Source organism: Stigmatopora nigra, chromosome 16 (assembly GCF_051989575.1).
Source record: "Stigmatopora nigra isolate UIUO_SnigA chromosome 16, RoL_Snig_1.1, whole genome shotgun sequence".
In the NCBI taxonomy this organism is placed as follows: Eukaryota; Metazoa; Chordata; class Actinopteri; order Syngnathiformes; family Syngnathidae; genus Stigmatopora; species Stigmatopora nigra.
This window is the reverse complement of record NC_135523.1, coordinates 7,304,585-7,328,949: the sequence shown is the minus strand read 5'-3', so window position 1 is coordinate 7,328,949 and position 24,365 is coordinate 7,304,585. Positions and strand designations below refer to the sequence as shown.

General features: G+C 37.5%; 2 protein-coding genes and 2 long non-coding RNA genes across 9 annotated transcripts; 3 read left to right on the top strand and 1 right to left on the bottom strand.

The window, feature by feature from the left end:
- Positions 1-694: 694 nt before the first annotated feature.
- cebp1 (CCAAT/enhancer binding protein (C/EBP) 1) lies at positions 695-3,331 on the top strand. Its single transcript, XM_077736067.1, has 3 exons — positions 695-728; positions 1,380-1,667; positions 2,466-3,331. The coding sequence occupies exons 1-3, from the start codon at positions 726-728 to the stop codon at positions 2,772-2,774; spliced, it is 600 nt and encodes a 199-aa protein (XP_077592193.1). The 5' UTR covers positions 695-725; the 3' UTR covers positions 2,775-3,331.
- A 2,880-nt stretch (positions 3,332-6,211) lies between these two features.
- Positions 6,212-17,148, top strand: slc22a17 (solute carrier family 22 member 17). Its single transcript, XM_077735897.1, has 10 exons — positions 6,212-6,748; positions 7,295-7,821; positions 10,695-10,798; positions 11,223-11,377; positions 11,483-11,648; positions 12,791-12,906; positions 13,729-13,834; positions 13,906-14,129; positions 15,220-15,331; positions 15,896-17,148. The coding sequence occupies exons 2-10, from the start codon at positions 7,345-7,347 to the stop codon at positions 16,170-16,172; spliced, it is 1,737 nt and encodes a 578-aa protein (XP_077592023.1). The 5' UTR covers positions 6,212-6,748; positions 7,295-7,344; the 3' UTR covers positions 16,173-17,148.
- A 223-nt stretch (positions 17,149-17,371) lies between these two features.
- LOC144209529 (uncharacterized) lies at positions 17,372-21,883 on the top strand. Of its 6 annotated transcripts, none has more exons than XR_013329156.1 (9): positions 17,372-17,736; positions 17,812-18,130; positions 18,328-18,412; positions 18,471-19,180; positions 19,803-19,904; positions 19,971-20,062; positions 20,382-21,036; positions 21,124-21,176; positions 21,251-21,883. It is a non-coding gene; the product is annotated as an uncharacterized LOC144209529 (long non-coding RNA). The 6 variants fall into 6 exon arrangements; XR_013329155.1 differs by having other exon boundaries at positions 17,375-17,736; positions 19,971-20,544; positions 20,963-21,036; XR_013329154.1 differs by having other exon boundaries at positions 17,377-17,736; positions 20,963-21,036.
- Positions 19,771-22,953, bottom strand: LOC144209530 (uncharacterized). The gene is made up of 2 exons (XR_013329157.1): positions 19,977-22,953; positions 19,771-19,889 (listed from the first exon to the last, which is right to left on the bottom strand). It is a non-coding gene; the product is annotated as an uncharacterized LOC144209530 (long non-coding RNA).
- Between the last annotated feature and the right edge of the window lie 1,412 nt (positions 22,954-24,365).

Here is a 24,365-nt window from a genome sequence, read left to right as displayed (position 1 = left end):
ATATATATATATATATATATATATATATATATATATATATATATATATATATATATATATATATATATATATATATATATATATATATATATATATATATATATATATATATATATATATATATATATATATATATATATATATATATATATATATATATATATATATATATATATATATATATATATATATATATATTATGTGTGTGCGTGTGTGTACACGCGTGTATACGTGTATATATGTAAATAAATATACACATACACAGACATATAATTGAATGGTATAATTGTTTGTATTTTGTGTATATGAGAGAGAGAGTGAGAAAGAGACAGTTAGAGAGATGAGAGAGAGGGGGGGTGAGAGAGAGAGGTAGGGGAAAGAGAGATGGAGAGAGGGAGATAGAGAGAGAAAGGCAATGAGGGTGTGAGACAGTGAGAGAGAGAGAGAGAGAGAGAGAGAGAGAGAGAGAGAGAGAGAGAGAGAGAGAGAGAGAGAGAGAGAGAGAGAGAGAGAGAGAGAGGCAGAGAGAGGGTGAGGGAGAGAGAGGCAGAGAGAGGGTGAGGGAGAGAGAGGCAGAGAGAGGGTGAGGGAGAGAGAGGGTGAGAGGGGGGGGGGGGGGTATTTTGCCTATTGGGGGCGGAGAGTCCCCCCAACCTTTTACCATCGAACTGTCAACCTGTATGACATTCTGACATTGCTGCAAGCTTGAGGGAAAAAAAGTAGTCATGGTAAGTCACTTTATCATTTATAACTTCAATGCAAACTTCATAAATTAGTACAAAAAGTTCCAGTACAAATCAGGATTTTACGATTTTTAAATATATAAATGCGTGGATTTACATATTATTTTAATGTTAATAACATCAAATTGATTTCTGAGTGAGAAGAGGGCAAAATGTTTGAAACAGATCTCAGTGTGCTGCAGTTTGAAACGGCTACAAACTCCAATTAACATAATAGCTTTTTTTCTTACATACACTTTCCATGTTAATTAAATCAAGCTTTAATACTATCTCTGCGTTGCCTCTCACTATAGCATTGATTTACTTGCTATGTGTAGAATATGATCTAAAAAATATTTGTAACAGGCAGTTGAGCAGTCAGATTAATTAAATCCCAAGAAAACAACCCAATTTTTATTATTATGCTTCTATTGAACAATAACTCCATGAACACTGCAATAATGATATTTTTGGTGTTATTTGAATACTTACTTTCCTTTGTTGTGTTGAACAATGCAATGTTAAATTTTCAAATGTGCTCACTAACATACACTACATACTTAAAAATGACCATTTTATACTTTATATGGGTTGTATTGCTAAATTGTCTTTTTTTTTTTTAATTTAATCAACTAATGTTATTACATTGAATCGCAGCAGATGTGTGAATCCAGGGTGTCCTCCGTCATCCAGGAGTGGCTGAATCCATACCCGAATCAGGCCCATGCGACACTGAACCCGACCTCCTCAAGTCCAGCTGCTTCGACTAACTTGGTTTCTATGGACCTGATATCATACAGCCAGTCTCAGGGTTTGAGGGGGAGCGGCGAGGACAGACTAGACGAGCAGATGATGAGCCTACCGTACCTCCCGTACACATCGTCTTGTCTCAGCGGTACCACAAACTCAGGGAACCACCATCAAAACCCAACTGGCAGTATGCAGGTGAGATACTGTCCATTTTAAAAGCCTGTGCACAATAAAGCATCCCGAGAGCCGTCATCATCTTCAACTCAAGTTTTCCACCTAATCTAGACTCAATTATAAGTATTTTCATCAGTATACGTAAAATGCAATACATACTTATGCCAAATGCATATCAATAAAGAATATTCTCAGTTTTGTACTTCAGTTTTAGCAAATTTTTATCTAGCACTAAAACACCACACCTACCTCACATGCTCCCAACCACTTTAGTCCCTTTTTTTTACCTCACTTTATTTTTATTACATATAAATCTTTTTATAAATACTTATTTATGTGTGCACTTTATGGCAAACCATTCAATCTCATTACACTAGTATACAGTACAAATATTTAAAATATTTTAAACTGAGAGTCAAAACCTGGCAGTAACCTGCCTAAACAGACATACAAAAACATTTAAATTAAAACCAATTAAAACCATTTTAGTCACCATAACACTTTCTTCTCCTTAAAAAACAAAAATCCAATTTGCCTAATGATTTTAATAAAATATGATTTATTATGTTTTTAATGGACCCTGATACATTTGAGGAAGTTTTAAGAGGTAAAAATAATATAAGAGAAACAAGACAAAAAGCCACACTATATACAAAATACGATAATTTAGTATTTTCAAAATATGAGCCACATTCATTGAGGCTCGACAGCCGCGTGTTTAAACCCCCACCCTTCCCCCCTCCCTGCACTAGTATAATGACAATAAAGGCATTCAGTTCCATTAAATTCCAAACCCAATAAGCGAATCTTCTTTTTCAGGATTTCTCTCCTCCTTTCCTCTTGCCAACCATGCGTGGGCCAGTGGCAAAGCGAAGCATCAGCAAGGACAGCGCAGAATACCGGCTGAGACGCGAGAGGAACAATATCGCCGTACGAAAAAGTCGCGACAAGGCCCGGCGGAGGATCCTGATGACTCAGCAGAGAGCCTTGCAGCTGCAGGAGGAGAACCAGAAACTGCAGATGAAGATCGGGCAGCTCTCGCAAGAGCTGGACACTCTCAGACATATCTTGTCTCAGCAACATCTGCCGGGAAGTGAAGAGGCCGCAACGGTGGTCAGCTCTATCTGAGAAAAACTACCTTACAGAACTACCAGTAGGTACTATCTTTCAACTTCTCAGTCAACAACACTTTACAATACAATTGTTTTGTGGTATTACAAAACAACATACTGTTGCAAATAGACACCCCACCCCCCAAAATAAAATGAAAATTGCTATCAATTAATTAGCTTTTGCTATTAACATTACATCTGTTTAAGCACTTGACATTGTGCTAAATCCAAAGAGAAGCACTTTTTGGCATTAACTGTCATTACTAATGCAACCAATATTATGGCAATTTATGCCTCGAGACGTAGATTTGGAACAAGAGTGAAATACTTGGTTACTTTATAGGTTTTTATCATGATTATTTTTCTCATCCTGTTTTTTAGCTGGACAATCTGTGAAAATGTTATGAATTAAAATTAAGATCAGGTAATTTCAACAATCTGAGGCTACATTTGAAACATTTGAGATCATTTAATACTTTGGAACATGAAATGTACCTTTTTAAATGAAAGAATCACCCTTTAAAGATTGCCACTTGTCACAGAAGTATTTCATTATTAAAATGTTTAGCATTATGATTTGTTTTTATTCCTTGGATTTTTTAAAAGTTTATGGCCCATTATTTTTAACAAAAAATATTTTTTTATACTTGGCAAAAGAAAACAGTTTGATATAGTTAAATGCCGGTGAAAAGTGGTTAACACTTCTTTGAATGTTTTTTTTCCCAGGCTTACGTGGATTTTCTCCAGGTACTCCCGTTTCCTCCCACATTCCAAAAACATGCATGGTAGGCTGATTGAACACTCAAATTTGTCCCTATGTATGAGTGTGTGCATGAATGGTTGTCTATCTCCTTCTGTCCCGCGATTGGCTGGCCAATAATTCAGGGTGTCCCATAGTTAGCTGGGATAGGCTCCAGCACCCCCCGCAATCCTTGTGAGAATAAGCGATCAGGATAATGGATGAATGAATGAGTACTTAGACCCAGCCCACTTAAAAACAGTAAATGTGTATCATTTATTGGCTTTTTGTGACTATCTTTTCTAGTGGGAAGTTAGTTCTAACTGTTGTTTTTTTTAAATTCATGGTTATTGTCATTTTAATTGTCCATCTATTGGTATCAAACTAGATATCTATGTATCTAGAGATCTAGATTATCTTTTGTATAGTGGTTTTTCAGTTTGGACATCCCTCTATATGCACTAAGGAGACAAATTAGTTGTCATACGGACAATGGCATGATGCAACTCAATGTATTTTCCATGATTGCGTACATTATGTATCGTATCTTACATCAGGGAACATGGCATCCACCTGCCACATCATTTACCAAAAGTTGTCTAGCCGCAAAAACGGACGTCATGTCATGGACCGTTGTTCACTCGCGGTTTCCCTTTGTGAGATGGGTAAGATTTCAACACAGCGGAGAATGGAGATGAGGGAGCGTAGAGATAGTATCAGTGTTTTTTTGGGCTGCCAGGGCCTTCCTGTGGCTGTGATGGTAGTCAAGGGACGTAGAGATAGGAGATGAAAAAAAGAGGGGGTTGGGGGAAGCTAGACTGACACCATCTTTTTTTGTTTTTTAGATCAATATCTCTGACCAAGACAATTGTTTATCCCATTGTTTTCTCAAAACTTTATATTCTGAGATGGAAAAATGTTTTGTAGCATCTTTGGTAAGCCAATGGATATCTAGAAAGAATGCTGCTCACTGAAAATTAGCAAAGTGCAGTTTATTTAAAAAAAAATAGGAAAATGTGATTGGGGTAAATTATTTATGCATGAAAATCTGTTTTTTTCTGAAATTTCTGATTTGAAGTCACATACACTTTGAGGGGATCATAATTTCCCTCTTGTAAATTACCCACTTCTGTGTTTATTGGTTTGTATCTATGATTTGTATTGTGCCGCTGCAGGAAACATGTGAGACTACATAGTGGCCATTATATATTGAGCACCTAACAGTACTTCTTGTGTGACCTGTGTCTGTCTGTTGAAATATCCCGCAAAGTCATGTGGGGCAATATGTGGTCCTGTGGACTGCGACATCTTCACAGAGTGAGGAAAGACCCTATTTCATCTAAACCCCACCAAATTACCCAACAAGGAGCAAATATATGAACCCTCCCTAATCGTTTTTTTTTCTTTTAAATTTCACTGACAGTATCTTGGGAATTAGATCACACAGGGAAAGACAAAGTGCCAAATGTTGCAATAGGAAAAATTGATTTAATCAGTTATATTATATTTATAGACAATTGGAAGTTTTCCCAATTAAACAATCATTAGTAGGATGTTTGGTTGACTTTACCACACTCTCGTTGGAGGAAAGTAAAGAGTAAAAAGAAGAAATATGGGTTTTAGTATAATTTAAAAAGAAAATAGGGCAAAAAAACAAGTTTAGATATTTGAAATTTGATTTAGAAAACAGCATTTAAAAAAAAACAGAGAAAATAATGCATATTTGACTTCTTTTTGCATTCAAATTATCTTTCCAACCCTGTTTAAATGCATATATTAGTCAACTGAAAAAAATATTGGGATAAAATGTTAAACTCAAATAAAAAAAATTAAGAAAATCTTACCCGAGAGAGGAAGTTAAAATAAACAACTGAGATAATGTGGTTACAAAGGTTTGCACAACCTCTTGTTACTGGTAATGAAGCTGAGTTGAGAATAAACCTATAACATTTACATCTTATTTTAAATGGGAAATAATGATGAGGAGGACCCTATGGAATGGCAGTTTCTTTAATACTATAAATAACAGCAAATTAAATGCAATTGTGACAGCCATCAGCAATAAAAGAATTTGATCTGCATCAAATTCAGTGGTGCTCTGTGGGTTCCCCCTCTGACTAATATAATATGGTGCTAAAAAGGAGGAGAGATTAAAAAAAATCTCATACATGTGTTCAAATCTGCTAAGAAAAATCATTAGTCTTTGTGGCAGTTACAGTAATATTCATCAACCTTTAGAAATAAACGCCAGCCATATGCGGTTTTGGTGCCACCATGTGGCAAACTAGTGTTTTGTTTTTCGTGAGGATTAAAAAGATAAAGGCAACTGAATTATGGTGTTATTATTTTTTTAATAAACAAAAATAGTCACTTGATATGTAAAGAGTCAACAATTTAAATGTAATATTAAACATTTTAGATCATAGTAGTAATTATCCTCTTAAATGAAAGGCACCATTTATTTGTGAATTTATACTACGTCAGAATGACATTTTTGATATATACGTATGCCGTTTATTATCTTACTTACACCGTACTTTTCCAGTTAGGCTTGCAAATATTCTCCCTTAGACTGGATCATTTGCAAACGATGCAATTTTACAGTTACATTATTATTGTTATTATCGTATTATAGTATTTGAATATTATGATGTAGTGGTACCTATGCGCTGCATAGACGATCTCTGTCACCCCACCGAGGCAGGAGACGTCATCGCCCATTTGCCGAATTTTTCCGAAGTTCGTCGAGCTCCAAACCCGCCGGTCGAGGCTCGCTCGCACACCATACAGTTCTCTCCTCCACAAACCTTTTGTTTGCGATCATCTGGATGACGGCACGCACTTGTTATACGTCTTGTGTGTCACGATCTGACCTTCTACCTATTCCTTTTCTGAAGACCAAAGCTCAACGGAAATATCTCTATTTTTGAACGACAACGAGGGAATAGAAGGAGGAGCGAGCGTCTGTCGCCCGACGAGCTTCATCACCATTACAGCAGCTGGGAGTGTTAGCTTCAAACACAAGTAGCGTGCCCTTGTGCGGCAAAAACCTACCCTTTACCCTATCTTTGTTTATAACTCTTTTAGTTATTGTAGAGTTATGTCATTGATTCAAAAATTTGTAGACAAAGTGGACTGGTATCAACGCGAATGTGCGCTAAAAGCCGCAGAAGTGATCTAGACAACGCCGCAATGTTCGGGACGTTTGGAAGACACTACGCCGTCCATAAATAACATCAGTTTCGAAAGAAGTAAGTCAAAAAGGGCTTGTGTATATATTTATTGTTTGTTTAGGACCGCTGCAGGTGTGTGTATGCGCGTGTGCGTGTGTGCCAATGGTGTGCGCTTCCTGTCCCCGTGGCTTACATTCCTTTCACGTTTTCCAACCATCGAGTAAAAAAAAACTCTTATATAACCCGAAAGGCTCCCTCTGTGCAGAATTTCCTGTGCAGGGAAACACTGGGTGCACCCCGGGAGGCATGTGTATCAACCATGCATGTAGTGGTCAGAAGTTATGTACTAAATTAAGGGTCTCCAAACCGGTCCCCGCGGGCCTCTGTAGGTGCATGTTTATGTTCGAAGCGGTCCAACACATACACTTTGACAAATGAGATTTCTGCAGAAAACAAGAAGATCCTGGCTGCAATCCATTGATTGCACTTGGGGGACACCAGATTGACAAGGTGTCCTCTTTCTGGATTGGAATGAAAACCTGCACCCACTGCGGCCATTCTATCTAGTCATCAAATATTGCTGTTCCAAATTCTAATTTTCCTATTTATTTTTCTTCCTCCTAGATCTTTGCTAAGCTTCTACCTCGACAAAGCCCACTGTCAAGCCCTCCGTCATGACCTCGCCAGACTCTCCCCCTCTCACATCCCCTTTGCCATGTCCCGCACCCCCTCCGTCTCTCCCCACGTTCCCCGTGCCATCCTCACCTGACCCCTCCGCCTCCTCCTCTCTCCCAGTCCCACCCTCACTGCCTCCAACAGGGGAGGTGATGGTTCTAGCCCTGGGCAGAAAGAAGCAACGGGTCCTTATTGTTCTGTCCATCCTTCCAAATCTATTCCTAGCCTTCCTACTCTCCTCCGACCCCCTCATCACCCTCTCCTCGCCGCATCACTGCCACCTGCCCGGGCCCGAGCCTTCCCCCGAGGTGCTGAACATCTCCGTGCCCTGGGAGAAGAGCCTTAGGCCGGGTAACACTGGAGCACTTTCCCAGTGTAAGCAGTATGCCAACGGGAGCCAGTCAGTGGTAGTGGATTGCCAGGCCGGATGGGACTATAATGTCACGGAAGGGCTACAGAACAACATTGTAACAGAGGTAAAGCTCGCTTTCTTATTGCTTCGTTCAAATTGAAGCACTTTGTGATTCCAAAGGGAGTTGTGTCTGTTTTTATTTTTATTGCTGAGGAAGCAAGACTTTGTTTGCCCCGGCGACCAAACGTCCGGTCACGAATAGCAGCTGCACAATTGCATACTAAAAATGTAAATTATCAATCAATATGATATCGCCTCTTTGGGTAACACAATATTTGCCGTTTTACCCAAAGCAACTAAAAATACAAATTGTTGATTAGCAGTTCAAAAAATGAATGAATGAATATATCAAAGTATTTGCTTGTCATTACTTGTCATTTTCCTGATCTTTCTTGAGCAGCTCTTCATATCTTGGAACAGTAATGTGTTTCCTCACCGGAAAATTATGCATTGGTAAGTAGAGGTACGTCAGAATTTTTGGAAACGGATAAAAGAAGGCCATCTGAAGCCAAAATTAATATTCAGGAGCTGTTGTCCTTTCTATACTGTTGCCTTTAAGGGGGGAAACAGCAGAAATTTGCTTTGTGCCTGGTATTTACCTGCTCCATTGCTCTAAATATTTGATACGTATCACAGGTTAATTCTAGTGCGAGAGGCTTCTCTTTTACTCGGTCTCCTTCTCACCTTTCTTCTTTTTTTTTGCCTCACTGGTCAGGCAGACTGAAAATGCAATCCCCGAGCCAGACATTTTGTCCGTGCCTCTATTTGTCTCCATGACAGATGTGGTGGCCCACAGGCATTATGTCATAGATGTCACCTCCATTCATCCTTTCCTAGCTAGTGTGACAGATCAGGGACAGCTGAAGACAATTTCATTATCTTTGGATTGGGGTCTTTCTTGACTTGACCTTTTTGTGGTTAAAGGAAAAGGTCAAGGTATTGAATGTATGATTATTGGATTTTGTCAAGGGTATGGCTTATATGCGCACAAATTAGACTTGACATGCATGAAACCGCAGGGTAAAACGCCATAATGCAAGACAATGCGGGCGATATGGTAATTTATTTTAGAATAGAGAAACGATAAACAGATAAAACACCAAACAAAATGTATTCAGAGGTATATGAATGAAATTCAAGTAAAAAATAAATCATATCTATAAGATTTTCCCTTCAAAGTAACATGTTTACACTCCCTATTAAAACCATGAATATGTAGTTGAAAATTGTGAATCAAAGGTTGTCTTTTTTGAGGAAAATTGTTAAATTTAACAGTTTTAAGGCATTTTTAAAGGTGTGGCTAATATTTGAGAAAATATGGTAGTCATCATTTTGAAAGAATGATTAAATCACAGCAAAATTTCAATGTTAGGTTTAACATTGCCACTGAAATAGTCACCCATGTGAACAGAGTAAAAGGAAAAAAGTGGTGAACTCTATACAGAAAGTTTTAATTGTTGGTCTTCAAAGATAGTTGGAAACATTCCTCGCCAAATGTTCTTTTCAAAGCATTTCCCATTTGGCTTTTAAACCTTTGGCTTCCTCTTATTAAGGCACACTGCATTTTAATTATCTTTTGCCTGCCACCGTTTCCCAGTCAAGCTGCTCCTTTTATGGCTTCTATGTGTGTTTTGGCATCTGTGCCCACACTAGTGGAAACCATCTATGCTGGTTCAACATTATGAACTGAAGAAACACACACCAGGAGGTTTATATAATGTGTATTCTTTCTGTTACTGAGTTATTGTCATTTCTAATTCTTGTTTCCATTTTTTTTCTATGTTCTTTTGTATAATAATCATTTAAAGACAGTTGCATCTAGAAGACCTCATAATGGAAATTCTGTTTCATGTTTGTTCAAAAGTAGCTGGGAAGGTCATTTCCTAAGAAAACCAGTACCAGTCTGTGACAGGTCATGCAGGTATTTAGCCTCTGTTCAGACATACAAGAAAACAAAGCCTAAGTCTTTGTCTCAAAACTGGTCTGAGGAGTTTTTCAAGTTGTTTGTGAGCATTTTCCAACCCGCATCCTCCCTTCATGTCACCGTGGCTCAAATTGGTGTGAGCAACAAGATGGATGATATAATTTGACAAGCTTTTATGTTTCTGCACTCACTCAAGCTCCAATTAGGCAAAGCCTTTCCATCTGAAACCTCCTGGTCCCGCTGTTTGTGACTCTGGCTGGATAATTAAAAATCATTTTGCTTCCAGCAATCAGTAGACTGCCACATTTGCAGCACAGTTGGTAATGAAAAGCTGTGGTTAGCCTAAATGTGATTAAAAGTTGCGTTCTTTTTACCTCACACGCAAATATTTCTTTCTTATCATTTGTTCAAAAACTAATAGTTTATGAAAGATAATTAATTGGTTCATTTTTTTTTTGTTGGCAGATGATGAGTTTTTTTATGTCACTTTTGCACTGACATTATTATTCTCTACTTCAAAGTAATTACCAATTAGAGTTGTACCTAACACATATTTCATTCTGTTTAAGTCTGATTGTTTTCTACTGATTTAATACTTTGGCATTGTATTAAGTAATGGACATTTGCACATTAAAAATGTAGAACTCTTCCATATTTGAGTCATTATCATGACATGATTTTACCATTAGGTTTCTCACTGATACTTGTTAAACAATATATAACTATGGTTTGTTGTTTTGTATACATTTTAAATACACAATCATTTTTTCATCAAATTACAATCCTCTGGCCTGTTTTCCGGTCAGGTGACCAGTTTGAAACCTCCATAACAACAATGTACTCTTACCACCATGCAATACAAAGACCTAAATGAGCTAAGCAGAGCTCACAGTGATTTTGAAGTGTGAATTACGTTTCTTTGTTCCAAGTTTATTATGAAATGGTTGTTAGTGACAATGCATTTTAAGAGAAACCTGTTACAATGAATAACATTAAGTTGTCTGTCTCTACAGTGGGATCTAGTGTGTGGTCGATACTGGCTGGTCCCCGTGGAGGAGGTTTGCTTCATTCTGGGGGTTCTGACCGGCTGTCTTGGCCTGGGTTTTGCTGCTGACAGGTGATACGCACGCATATACAGACTCACACACAATCAAATTAACACTGGAAAGAACAATCCCAAATCTTTAGGTTGCAATGCACTCACCAGAGACATCATGAAGGTCATTTATGCAGATGATGGCTGTACAAGCTTTCATTAATGCAGAAATTAACATATCTCATTGGTATTATGGGAGAATGAGTAATGAAAATCATTTACATATCTAGTAGTTTATTTTTTTTACTGAATTCCTTGAAAACATACTCAGCATGCACTTGTTTGACTGTTTAATACATTTTTCACATCAAATTTTCATTGCTAGTCATGTTTTGCATTGAAAAAGCCTGAAAAGTTGTTCAAGTACCAAATAATGTTGTTGTTTTTTTTCCCCTTAACAAACAAACACACACAAAAATCCTGTTTTTTTTTCTTTTATTTGAAGAATTGGCCGATCCAAGACCTTGCTGACGTCACTAACTCTGTCAGTGGTGTTTGGTGTGTTGGTGTGCGTCTCTCCGTATCCTTCCATTTTCATTGTCATGCGCTTTTGTTTGGCGGCTGCGAGCGCCGGTGTCTACCTCACCCTATACATCTCTCGTAAGTTTGCCCGTAAAAAAATACAATAAAAACCCAAAACCATATTAAAGGAGAAGCCATTTTTTTCTGTGTAACTCATATAGACATGTTGTGTTGGTTTCTCAGGGCTGGAGTTGTGTGAGTTTTCAATGAGGCTGATAGTGACTGTACTGGCTGGGCTGATGACTGTTTCTGGGGAGCTGCTGTTGTTGGCGGTGGCTCTTGGCTTCCAGTCCTGGAGGGGTCTTTTGGGGGCAGGAGCCGCTCCATTAATGCTCTTCCTCACCTATGGGTACGACAAAGTTTACATAGATTTTTCAGCAACATGGGTTGAGTGTTCATTTTTTTTTGCACAAGAGTGGATTGCTACAGTCATTTTTTTTTTATCTTCATCAAAGTTGTTAAGATTATGTAGTTTATTCTCCAAAATGAAACAAAAAAATACAAAAAACAGAATGGGATTAAAAAAAAACATTTAAAACACTATTATTAACAAATTTAACAAAAATGTAACTCAAATTTCCTATTATATTAGTTAGGTTGACAAACTTCAAAATAGCTGAATGCATTTAAAAATGTATTTGTTTTACACTTTTAATATTTTATTGTCTTTTCCAAACTCCACATGACAAATAGGCCATTTTATAAAAAAGTAAAACTGATACTCAAACATAGCAAAATCATTAATAAATATTAAGAAAAAACAAAAATGTAGCAAAAAAAAGTAAAGCTGTAAACTACATAAAATTACTATTTATATTAAAAAAACTATCATAACCATTGTATGGGTGGGTAGCATGTTTGCATACATAGCCACAATACATACATAACAAAAATATAAATGTATATATTTTTTGTGTTTACTGGCTTTTAAAATATTTGTAAGAACGGGTGATCATAATCAGTTTTAGAGTGTCAATTACTTGCTCTTTTTTTTATCTATCAATAGCTTTAGTTTACATATTTAAAATATTTTTTGCTTGTCTTCAATAGAATGTGTCATGAACCTCTGTGTCTATGATTTTATTATTGCCAGAAAATTTTAGAACTGTTAGCAGATTCATGATGTGTTTCTAAATTCATTCTGACAGGTCTTTTTGGGATGTATTGATTCTAATTCCCTGACCACACTGAGCCCTTTAGCTCATGTCAATATGAATTGAAATAAAACTTGGTGAAGAGTATTTCATTTTGTAAACATCCATTCTGGTTTGGAAACACTATAAAGAAGTCATAATTCGAGATTAACAAGTGACAGTTGGCATTTTGAATGCTGCTTGTGGAAAAAGAAATATGTATTGAGAGCATTAAGCAGGTTTACCGAGCCATGTTGCTTATTTTCCACAAAGAAAGGGCAAAATCACTAATGCTACTACAATAGTATGATGCAGGGTAAAGGTCAACTGTGGTACTTATGTGTTGCCTCGCCTGCAGCATTCCTGGAGTTTTTCCAGAGTCTCCTCGCTGGCTCTTGTTGACTGAGCGACACGGAGACATGAACTCCTTCAGCGAGAGGAGAAACTCAAGCAGAGACGACGAAAGCTTCACAGGTGCGTCGCATGATGATTTGGTTCTGTTGTGGTGCCTTGATGGATGTTTTGTTTTTCATTTTGAAATGACATCACCTAACCGTTTTGGTTCTTCATTACAGAGTTTCATGAATTTTCACACCGCTTCTATTATTCATGTTTTAATTCTTGTTAGCACATCTGATCGTGACAGGAGATAATTCGAGGCATGAGTTATTTCAGATATTTTCTGTTGAATGATACATTGCACTTGAGTTGGGACAGTGGCAGATGGAATGTTGCATGTCTTTGTCGAATACAGTTTGGTCTTTTGGTGTTTAAAAGTGTTAGAAATTGGGAGAGATTATTCACCCGGATGGCAAACTTTGCATTTTAAGTACTACTAGTTCCAATTGTTTTCACTTTTGAAATTGTGGAAAGCATCTGAAGTTATGGAGATGAATAAGTAAGTGGAGGAGGCCCCAAAATATATCACTAAGTTACTGATTTTGTGTTTTGCGGGCAAGTGATACTCAAGATTGAAACTTAAATGAATTTGGGCTAAAGGATTGGTAAACAAGTTATCTTGTGTTGTTAAGGCTACAGTTATATGAATAACTGATCATATGTTATGTTAACAGACACCCATTTAGCCTCTTGTACTCCATTTTAATGTTATTAATAAAATGTAATATATTAAAAAGAATTTTAAAAATTCGTTTTATTAGATAGCGGGACTTATACATTTTTACTTTTCATTGTAGATTTTTTTTGGGGAATTTGAACTTAACTCCAAATGTAAGCAGATATGAGCTTTTTCCTCTTAATTTCTAACTCAAACTCTTTTCCATTTGTGATCACCAGAACTCGATTCGGAGACAGTGGTATCCTCACGCCCCCACCTATCCTTTCCTGAGCTCTTCCACAGCAAGAACATCTGGAAGAACATTTGTGTACTTGGCTTTACCTCGTGAGTCATTGTCTGGCCACACCTCCCTATATATCTCTGCTTACAATCACCGTCATTTTATCTTCCTTTAGATTCATCTCTCATGGCATCAGCCACTGCTACAGTTCTTTCCGAGGCGACGTCCGAGGCACGGCTCCCAGCTTCTATTGGACGTACCTTCTCTCTGTGTGTGCGGGGGGCGCCGCCTGGGTGTTGCTATGGGCGACCGTCGACAGGTGCGGTCGACGCGGCATCCTTTTGCTTTCCATGACCATGACCGGTCTGGCGTCCTTGATTCTCCTCGGACTCATGAAGTGTAAGTAGTATATATATATATATATATTTTTTTGCTTTACTTAAAAGAAAAGTCCTGTAAAACTGACTGTATAAAATTATATCAAGTCTCAACTCTAGTACTACCGTTTTTACTTGCCTATAAGCCGCATTTGACGCACAAAAAAATTATGACTGAATCGAGGGTACGGCTTATATGCACATAAAAATACCACATGCACAAAACTGCAAGTTGACATAGGCGAAACACCATGACGCAAGACAACGTGGCCAATACGGTCATTTATTTCAAAATAGAGAAAAAATAAACTGATAAAATGCTAAACAAAATGTAGTTTTGTTGTCTATAAATTAAATGCAAGGAGAAGAAAAAATCTTGCATAAAAGGTGAAAAAACTCACTCGTGTTTCCCCTTTGCTCGCTCAGGGCGTCGCCAGCCCACCCACCACAGTTGTAAAGTGCTCTTACAGGCCAGACGCGAGTAGCCTTGACAGATGTGTTCTTAGCGTTTACCATGTCAGCACAGCCCAATAGTACTCAAGGCTGATTTAAGGTCTTGCAGTCGATCGTTAAAATATCAGCCTTGATACCTGCGTAATATGTATCTCATGCTATTATTGCACCCAGACACTTAGTGAACACTTTACCGCTTCTTGGTTGAGCTTACATTACTTCCTTTTTGGCAGGCAATTCTACATTTCTAATTATGAAATAAGACCAAATTACACTTTGATTTGTTTCTTTTTATTTCTTGTTCGAAAGTGACATTTATAAATAGACCTGTTTTTACTGCATAGGCTTGGTCAGAGCGAAAGGGATTGTATGTCTAGTCTGACTTCATACTAATCAAGCCATCAAAGATAGAATGGCAGACACCTTGCATTTCTTTCTTCCTTCTTCCGCCCATTACAGCTTCTTGACAGGAAAAGGTTTTGTAATACCACACCATTCCTCATGCATTATACACCACTAAAAGTAATATCTACCTTGACAAAATTATTGCAATGCTACTTTAATGACAACATCAAAAAATGCAGTTTGCGAGGAACATTTCTTTTTGAAAATGGATGATGAGCAAATTCATGAATACTATTTCACACTTTTTCCCTCAGATCTCAGTGAGAATGCCATCACAATTTTCTCCGTGATGGGACTTTTCTCCTCGCAGGCCACTGCTTCCCTTTCCATTCTCTTCACGGCAGAAATCATGCCTACGGTTATCAGGTAGGCTAACATATCAGAATGAATATCTTAGTACAGTACAATTAACTTCTTTCAAAAGGATGGTGCAAAATGTAACAGTTTGTGAGCAATTGTGTGAGCAAAAAAAGTCAAAATGTTCAAATTTAAGGTTTCTCAATGGAAAATCACAAGGAATTTTAACACTTTGGCATTCAACAGTATACCTTTCTAGATTCCACACTTGGTAAATAAAGTAAAATATGATAATTATGTCACTATTTCATGTTATTTTTAGTAGAAAGGAACAAGCCATACTGCAAAAGTCGTGAAAATGCACAGGGAATTGACAAAAACACTATTAATCTTGCTGTTGCTCCTCAAATCCTGCAAAAAAAAAAATACACTCATAATTGAGCTGTCCCAAAATGCATATAATTGCCAACTGTTGCTACAAAATGCCGAGAAGGCATTACTTTTAACGTTGACGCTTAGTAATGTAGTTCTGAAGCAGAAATTGTTACAAAGGATGGCATAGCACTGCAAGATAGCCCACAAGAGGGCACCAAAATGATACAAGTCTGAGATTAATAACCTGTGTGTCCTCAGAGGGACGGGCGTTGGTATTGTGCTGGCCCTGGGCTGCGTGGGGCGCTTGAGCTCCCCACTCATGGACCTGAGGAACCACTATGGCTACTTCCTTCACCACGTGGTCTATTCCTCTCTGGCTCTACTGGCCGTTTTGTCCATCCTGCTGCTCCCCGAGAGCAAGAGGAAGCTGCTGCCTCAGACTCTGGCCGACGGCGAGCAATGCCGCCGTCCCCCGCTTGGCCGGAGGAGGCGGGACAACGTGCCGCTGCTGGCAACTCCCAACCCAGAGACTTAAAGTACCGGGGCTTGTGCAATTCCATTGAACACTACATCCATTCATTCCTGATGGGGGGAAGAAAGTTGAGAGAAAAAAGGGCTGTAAAGATTTTTAACTCTGGGTGATGATCATATTTAAATTTTTTCCACATTATCTTCTCAGTGGATCAGCTTCAAGAAAGTCAACAATGGCGGTCCACCAAGCACTTGTCCTCTGAACTTATTTAATGTCCAATAAGTTAATGGAGACCTCCATCGTCTGACGTAGAGAAGTTCTCAGCTGTATCCTTTTACACTTAAGGTGTTACTACCCCTTGTAAATATTTTACTTGAAATGTGGGGTTTTGTTCAAGACTGTTTTGAAAAGACGCGACACTATGCAGACGAGATAGTGTGGAGTACAGCACTTTGATAAAACGCCTTTGTTAAAGGAGATTTGCCCAAATAAACCCCTTCACTGCACCATAATTCCTTGAAATCCAATTCAATTCCATAAGAAGTCTCAATCAAGATGGCCTGGAGCCAGAATATTTATACTCTAAATTATAATAAATACTCCTCGGCAGTTGATAAATTGTATTTAATGGTTGGGCTATGGAGGCAACATTCCTATCTGCATGTGTGAAAGCACTTTGAAGGCTTTTTTCATGCTTTGTTTTGGGTTTTTTTAAGATAAGAGTACCTCGTTAGATAAGCAGTCTCAGCATAAAAGTGGATTAATACAAGTAGAAGCTCCCATGGTAACTGAGTACTGTAAATGTCTGTTGTTGCTGTAGAAAGGGCCTCATGATAAAGCTCCAGCGGAGCTAATGACGGGCCCTCCGAGTTACTGATTATTCCTCTTCGGACTTTTGTCTTGCTCTTCTAAATTGAAGATGCTAGAGAAGATTAACTTTGAGTCTGATGTAGTTTGTCTGGAACACTGATTGTTTAATGATGACCCAGTTAACTCTGTAACCTGATTTCACGTCCAATAAAACGGGATAGTACATCGACATTTTGCAGCCTCTGTTCGACCTTGAACTAATGAGAACATTGATGAACGATAAAAAGTGAAACAAACACATGACAATAAAGACAATTTATGTTTTTTAGAAAAGATTCCAATGTTAAAACCAAAAAAAAAAGTGCTCCCCAGTGTCGTATTACACACATTTTAATATTGGAACTGATTGACAATTCATTTAGGTCCTCTTATTGTCCTAACTTTTTTTATATGCTCTACTAATATAATTGGGCAAAGTCCATGTAAATCTTTTTGAAAATCAATCTACTTAGTTTGGGTGCCCTTATGAGTAAACAAAGTTATGATGACCAGGTGCAATGGCTTTACAAAGTTTAATGTGTTTTTTGAATATATCCGGATATGTATTGTAAAATCATTGCAACACCGTTTCTCCATAGAAAAATGTGATGCCCGACCCACGTCAGTGATCTCCACAATACACAAAGACACTTTTTTTTCTTTGTGTGGTGTTGCAGAACATCCGTTTTAGAAGACAGTCGCCTTTGTGGATGGATGAAGGCAAAAGAATGGGCGTTTCCCATTATGCATACAATAAGTCAAGCACAGACAACAATACGTAAGATTCCAAATTTCCTACTAACTTGGTGTGGTGTCTATTTGTCTATATGTCTAAATGTGTAAATATATATAGCAGGATTCGAACCTCTTTCTCCCACATGGCAGTCCAGTGAACGAACCTCTACGCCACAAATTGACCATGCTTGACTTGGTCATTAGTGGAATGTGTTCACTACAAATATATAGAAACAACTAGGGGAAAATGTTTCCCGACTGGGTTTCGAACCCCGGCCTCCCACATGGTAGACAGGTGAGTTAACCACTACGCCACAAATTGACCACCCTTCACTTTGTCATTCTTTGGAAGGGCTTGACTACAAATATACAGAAACAACTAAGGGAAAAAATTTCCCAACCAGGATTTGAACCCAGGGCACCCACATGATAAACAGGTGAGTTAACCTCTACACTACAAATTAGCTGCAAATTCCTTTGTCATTATTGGAAGGTCTTGACTACAAATATATAGAAACAACAAAGGGAAAATGTTTCCTGACCGGGATTTGAACCCCAGTCTCCCACATGGTAGACAGGTGAACAAACCTCTACACCGCGCATTGACTACACTTTTCTTTGTCTTTATTGGAAGGTCTTGACTACAAATATATAGAAACAACTTAGGGAAAATGTTTCCCAACCGGGATTTGAACCCAGGTCACCCAGATGAGAGACAGGTGAGTTAACCACTACACCACAAATTGACCACAATTATTTTTTTGTAATTATTGGAAGGTGTTGACTACAAATATATAGAAACAACAAAGGGAAAATGTTTGCTGACTGAGATTTGAACCCCAGTCTCCCACATGGTAGACAGGTGAACAAAGCTCTACACCACAAATTAACTACACTTTGCTTTGTCTTTATTGGAAGGTCTTGACTACAAATATATATAAACAACTAAGGGAAAATGTTTTTCAACCGGGATTTGAACCCAGGCTTCCCACATCACAGACAGGTGAGTTAACCACTACACCACAAATTGGACATACGTTTCTTTGTCAAATTTGCTAAAAATTAAATGGACAGTTAAACATGTTATTGCCACATAGAAAATACACAATATCTGCCTATTATTGTGAGTATTGTTTTAGAAATGGGAGAAATATTGCCATAATATTTTCATTTCAAACTATTATAATAATCAAAAAAAAGGAAGGAAAAAAAGAGTAGAGGGCGTTCCCTGAATTGACGTCACATTGGTGAGACGGAAGTGGAGCAGACCGGAAAAGAATGTGGGGAAAAAAAACATTTTCGTTGACTTGCATGCTTTGTTTTGTTTGTAAACGTGTTTTCAGGTTTTTAATCGCATGATCTAAACGGCCGAATTTAGGTAAACTCCAACCAAGACACGTTTGTTAAAGGACAAGAACAGAAGTTCACCAAGAAGTTTTTGTTTTTTACTTTGGCTGATTTTTGTGTACTCGACGCATGCCGAAAAGGTAAGAAATGCTCCCGTTTTCTACATTGCAAGCTCTACAAAGATAGAGTTCCACTTGTAGTCATAATATCTCCAAATCGAATTGCGTTTAGTGTTTTGTTTTAATAGTTTCAAAGATCGCAGAAGGACAGTAAAGAAGACGGCTCAATGATGCATTTTGCTCAATGATGCATTTTCCTAATTCGAAATTCCTTTAAAGACCGTTTGTAATAAAACGAAAATCCTAATTGTGGAAAGACACTCTCCAGTAATGTGAGCATCTATTATTCATTTCACCACTTTGAGAGTAAAAAAAAAAGTTTGAATTTATTTTCAGAGCATTCTTTCACTGTATCAATGAGAGAATGCATTCAGAAGAGCCTAATGAAGAAAAAATGTGATTTTAAAAAGGCAGTCATATACACCCATCAAAAGAGCCACATATGGCCCCCGAGCCATATGTTCCCTACCCCTGGTGTATAGTAAGCCTTTTTTTTTCTTAAAAATAGACCATGTATAGTAAGTGCATAGATATCCACATCCCCTTACATTTTTTTTAAAATATTTATAATATATATAAAAGTCAAGGTCACATAATAGAACAAGAGATACTTTGCTGTCAACTTTTATTTTTATTTTTTCAGATTATTGACAAAGGCAAAAATGGATGACTTGTGGGATGGACAGTCTTCCAACCAAAAGGGTTCCCAAACTGTGGAGAGCGAGGACACCTGAAGACAAAAAAAGTAAGTTTAAAAGAGACAATCATGTTGCTGTGCAGAACATATTTCTTTTCTTTTGTTTTTCCTTAGATTCACCTGCGGATGGCGGTGATGTAGGATGTCATTTTCACCAGGTGGCTGACTTGGCCTCAATAATAGAGCACCAACTTGCCATATCAAAGGTATATGTGGCGCAGTGGTAAACTCACTGGACTCCCGTGCGGGAGACCTGGGTTCAAGTCCCGGTTCGGACACATTTTCACTTAGTTGTTTCTGTGGACTTGAAGTCAAGACACTGAAATGATTACAAAGGGAAGTGTAGTCACTTGGTTGGCGCAGCGGTTAGAGCACTGGACTCCCGTTTGGGAGACCTGGGTTCGATTCTCGCTGCCGTCGTTTGGTTGAAAATAATTGGAAAGAAGAATTGGTAAATGGAATAAGAAGAAGAAAAAAAAGAAAAAACTTTTTAATTTATATTAAATACTTAGTCATACTTTTCAGCAAAAGGTTATATTCCGAACTGCCTTCGGCAGTTCGGAAGACAGTTGAAGGACCTGTCCGTGCGAAAGGCGTTCTCGGGTCGGCCTTCGGCCGACCCTCGACCGCTTGCTTGGTCAGTCAACCGCCGACACCGGGGATCGATCCAACACCTCTCCGGCCGAAGGCGAGTGTGCAACCCACTACACCAACTCGTGCCCCACTTATACATGGGTGTTGAAACGTTTTATCCAAGGAAATGGGGTGAAACACTTAGTCATTTTTTGGATAAAATGCTTCATCCACCACTGAATACTTACTTATACACTTAAACACTTAGGCATTTTAACTTATTCTTTTAACTGAATATTTGGAAAATCTTTGCCGGCACTGGGACTTGAACCCAGGACCACAGAGGTGAAAGACTGGTGACTTAGCCACTGGGCCACCACCCTCAAAGAATATTTGGTAGTACTTATACTTTTACCTCTTTCATTCACCAGAATAATATTGGGAAAATCTTAGCATGCTCTTGGAATTTTATGGTAGTACTTATACTTTTACCTCTTTCATTCACCAGAATAATAGTGGGAAAATATTTGCAGGCACTTGGATTCGAACCAAGGTCCACAGATGTGGAAGACTGAATACTTATCCACTGGGCCACCACGGTATGAAGGTAAGTGGTAGTACTTATACTTTTATCCCTTTCATTTACCTGAATAATAGTGGAAAATCTTTGCATGTACTTGGAATTGAACCCAAGACCAAAGAGGTGGAAGATTGAAGACTTATCCACTGGGCCACCACCCTGTGAGAGTAAGCAGTATTACTTATACTTTTATCCCTTTTGTTTACTTGAATAATAGTAGGAAAATCTTTGCATGTTCTAGGATTCGAACCAAAGACCACAGATGTGGAGGACTGAAGACTTATCCACTGATCCACCACACCGTGAGAGTATGCAATAGAACTTATACTTGTCTCTTTCATTTACCTGAATGATATTGGGAAAAACTTTGCAAGCACTAGGATTTGAACTCAAGACCAAAGAAGTGGAAAACTGATGACTTATCCACTGCACCACCACTCCACAGAATGAGTAGTAGTATTTGTTGTTTTGCCTCTTTTCACTCCCAGATCACACATATGTACTTTATAGTACCTGTCAGTGGGAAAAGTTAGGTAAGCAGAGCAAACCAGGAATTGAACCCAGGTCCACAGAGGTGGGAGGCCAATGACTTATTCACTGAACCACAGGCTCCCAAAAGAAAGCTGTTGTATTTATTGTTTTGTTTGTGTGAAGTTGCTTATAACAGGAGTCTTAATATAATGTGCATTTCTAAAGAACATCCTGTCTATAATTTCTGTCTTAATCTCAAAATCTTCCATGATGTCTATAATATCTTCTCAACTCGCCTCAGTGTTCAACTGTTGTATTTTTCCATGATGCCTATAATCTCAACTTCTGTACTTTTCCATGACATCATGCTGAAATTTAATAAAGGCATCCTTCACCTTGAAAAGTCTCTGCCTCTTTTTCCTTTGTGCACGGTTGGTAATTACATTGATCTGTTAATTGAGACCCAACAGTTTGTTACAACTATTAGTATAGTAAGGTTTTTTTTTCGGAAAAAAATGACAGTATAGTAAGGCTTTTTTCATAAAAAAATGACATAGTATAGTAAGGCTTTTTTTCGTAAAAAAATCAGTATAGTAAGGCTTTTTTTTCGTAAAAAATGACATAGTATAGTTAGGCTTTTTTTTGTAAAAAATGACATAGTATAGTAAAGCTTTTTTATGCGAAAAAACGACAGTATAGTAAGGCTTTTTATCGCAGAAAACGACAGTATAGTAAGGCTTTTTATCGCAGAAAACGACATTGTATAGTAAGGCTTTTTATGTGAAAAAACGACAGTATAGTAAGGCTTTTTATCGCAAATAACGACATAGTATAGTAAGGCTTTTTATCGCAAAAAAACGACATAGTATAGTAAGGCTTTTTGTCGTCGCCAAAAACGACATAGTATAGTAAGGCTTTTTAACACCAAAAACGACATAGTATAGTAAGGCTTTTTATCGCAAAAAACGACATAGTATAGTAAGGCTTTTTATCGCCAAAAAACGACAATTTTAAAATGACATAGTATTGTAAGGCTTTTTATCGCAAAAAAAACGACATAATATAGTAAGGCTTTTTGTTGTCGCCAAAAACGACATAGTATAGTAAGGCTTTTTAACACCAAAAACGACATAGTATAGTAAGGCTTTTTATGCGAAAAAACGACATAGTATAGTAAGGCTTTTTATCACCAAAAACGACAGTATAGTAAGGCTTTTTTATGCGAAAAAACGACATAGTATAGTAAGGCTTTTTATCACAAAAAAACGACATAGTATAGTAAGGCTTTTTATCGCCAAAAACGACATAGTATAGTAAGGCCTTTTTATCGGCAAAAATGACATAGTATAGTAAGGCTTTTTATCGCAAAAAAACAACATAGTATAGTAAGGCTTTTTATTGCCAAAAACAACATTGTATAGTAAGGCTTTTTTATGCGAAAAAACAACTTAGTATAGTAAGGCTTTTTATCGCAAAAAAAACGACATAGTATAGTAAGGCTTTTTTTCGCAAAAAAAATGACATAGTATAGTAACGCTTTTTTTAATAAAAAAAATGACAGTTAGCAAGGCTTTTTTTCGTAAAAAAATGACAGTATAGTGAGGCTTTTTTTCGTAAAAAATGACATAGTATAGTAATGCTTTTTTAAGCGAAAAAACGACATAGTATAGTAAGGCTTTTTTATGCGAAAAAACGACATAGTATAGTAAGGCTTTTTTATGCGAAAAAAAGACATAGTATAGTAAGGCTTTTTATCGCCAAAAAACGACAATTTTAAAATGACATAGTATAGTAGGGCTTTTCATCGCAAAAAAACGACATAATATAGTAAGGCTTTTTGTCGTCGCCAAAAACGACATAGTATAGTAAGGCTTTTTATCGCCAAAAACGACATAGTATAGTAAGGCTTTTTTTCGTAAAAAAACGACATAGTATAGTAAGGCTTTTTGTCATGTGTGTATACAAGTGTGTATACATGTCTGTTCACATGTCTGTTCACATGTCTGTTCACATGTCTGTTCACATGTCTGTTCACATGTCTGTATACATGTGTGTATACAAGTCTGTATACATGTGTGTATACAAGTCTGTATACATGTGTGTATACAAGTCTGTATACATGTGTGTATACATGTGTGTATACATGTGTGTATACATGTGTGTATACATGTGTGTAAACATGTCTGAATAAACAAGTGTGTATACATGTCTGAATAAACAAGTGTGTATACATGTGTGTATACAAGTCTGTATACATGTGTGTATACAAGTCTGTATACAAGTGTGTATACAAGTCTGTATACATGTCTGTTCACAAGTCTGTATACATGTGTGTATACAAGTCTGTATACATGTGTGTATACAAGTCTGTATACATGTGTGTATACAAGTCTGTATACATGTGTGTATACAAGTCTGTACACATGTGTGTATACAAGTCTGTATACATGTGCGTATACAAGTCTGTATACATGTGCGTATACAAGTCTGTATGCATGTGTGTATACAAGTCTGTATGCATGTGTGTATACAAGTCTGTATGCATGTGTGTATACAAGTCTGTATACATGTGTGTATACAAGTCTGTATACATGTGTGTATACAAGTCTGTATACATGTGTGTATACATGTGTGTATACAAGTCTGTATACATGTGTGTATACAAGTCTGTATACATGTGTATACAAGTCTGTATACATGTGTGTATACAAGTCTGTATACATGTGTGTATACAAGTCTGTATACATGTGTGTATACAAGTCTGTATACATGTGCGTATACAAGTCTGTATACATGTGTGTATACGTGTCTGTTCACATGTGTGTATACATGTGTGTATACGTGTGTGTATAGGTGTGTGTATACGTGTGTGGATACGTGTGTGG

What these genes read in the sequence shown, in the direction of transcription:
- cebp1 (XM_077736067.1), top strand. An exon ending in ACCCAACTGGCAGTATGCAG is followed by an intron (nt 1,668 to 2,465) that starts GTGAGATACTGT and finishes CTTCTTTTTCAG; the next exon opens with GATTTCTCTCCTCCTTTCCT.
- slc22a17 (XM_077735897.1), top strand. Translation starts at nt 7,345, where the DNA reads ATGACCTCGCCAGACTCTCCCCCTCTCACATCCCCTTTGCCATGTCCC. An exon ending in AGAACAACATTGTAACAGAG is followed by an intron (nt 7,822 to 10,694) that starts GTAAAGCTCGCT and finishes CTGTCTCTACAG; the next exon opens with TGGGATCTAGTGTGTGGTCG. An exon ending in CTGGGTTTTGCTGCTGACAG is followed by an intron (nt 10,799 to 11,222) that starts GTGATACGCACG and finishes TTTTATTTGAAG; the next exon opens with AATTGGCCGATCCAAGACCT.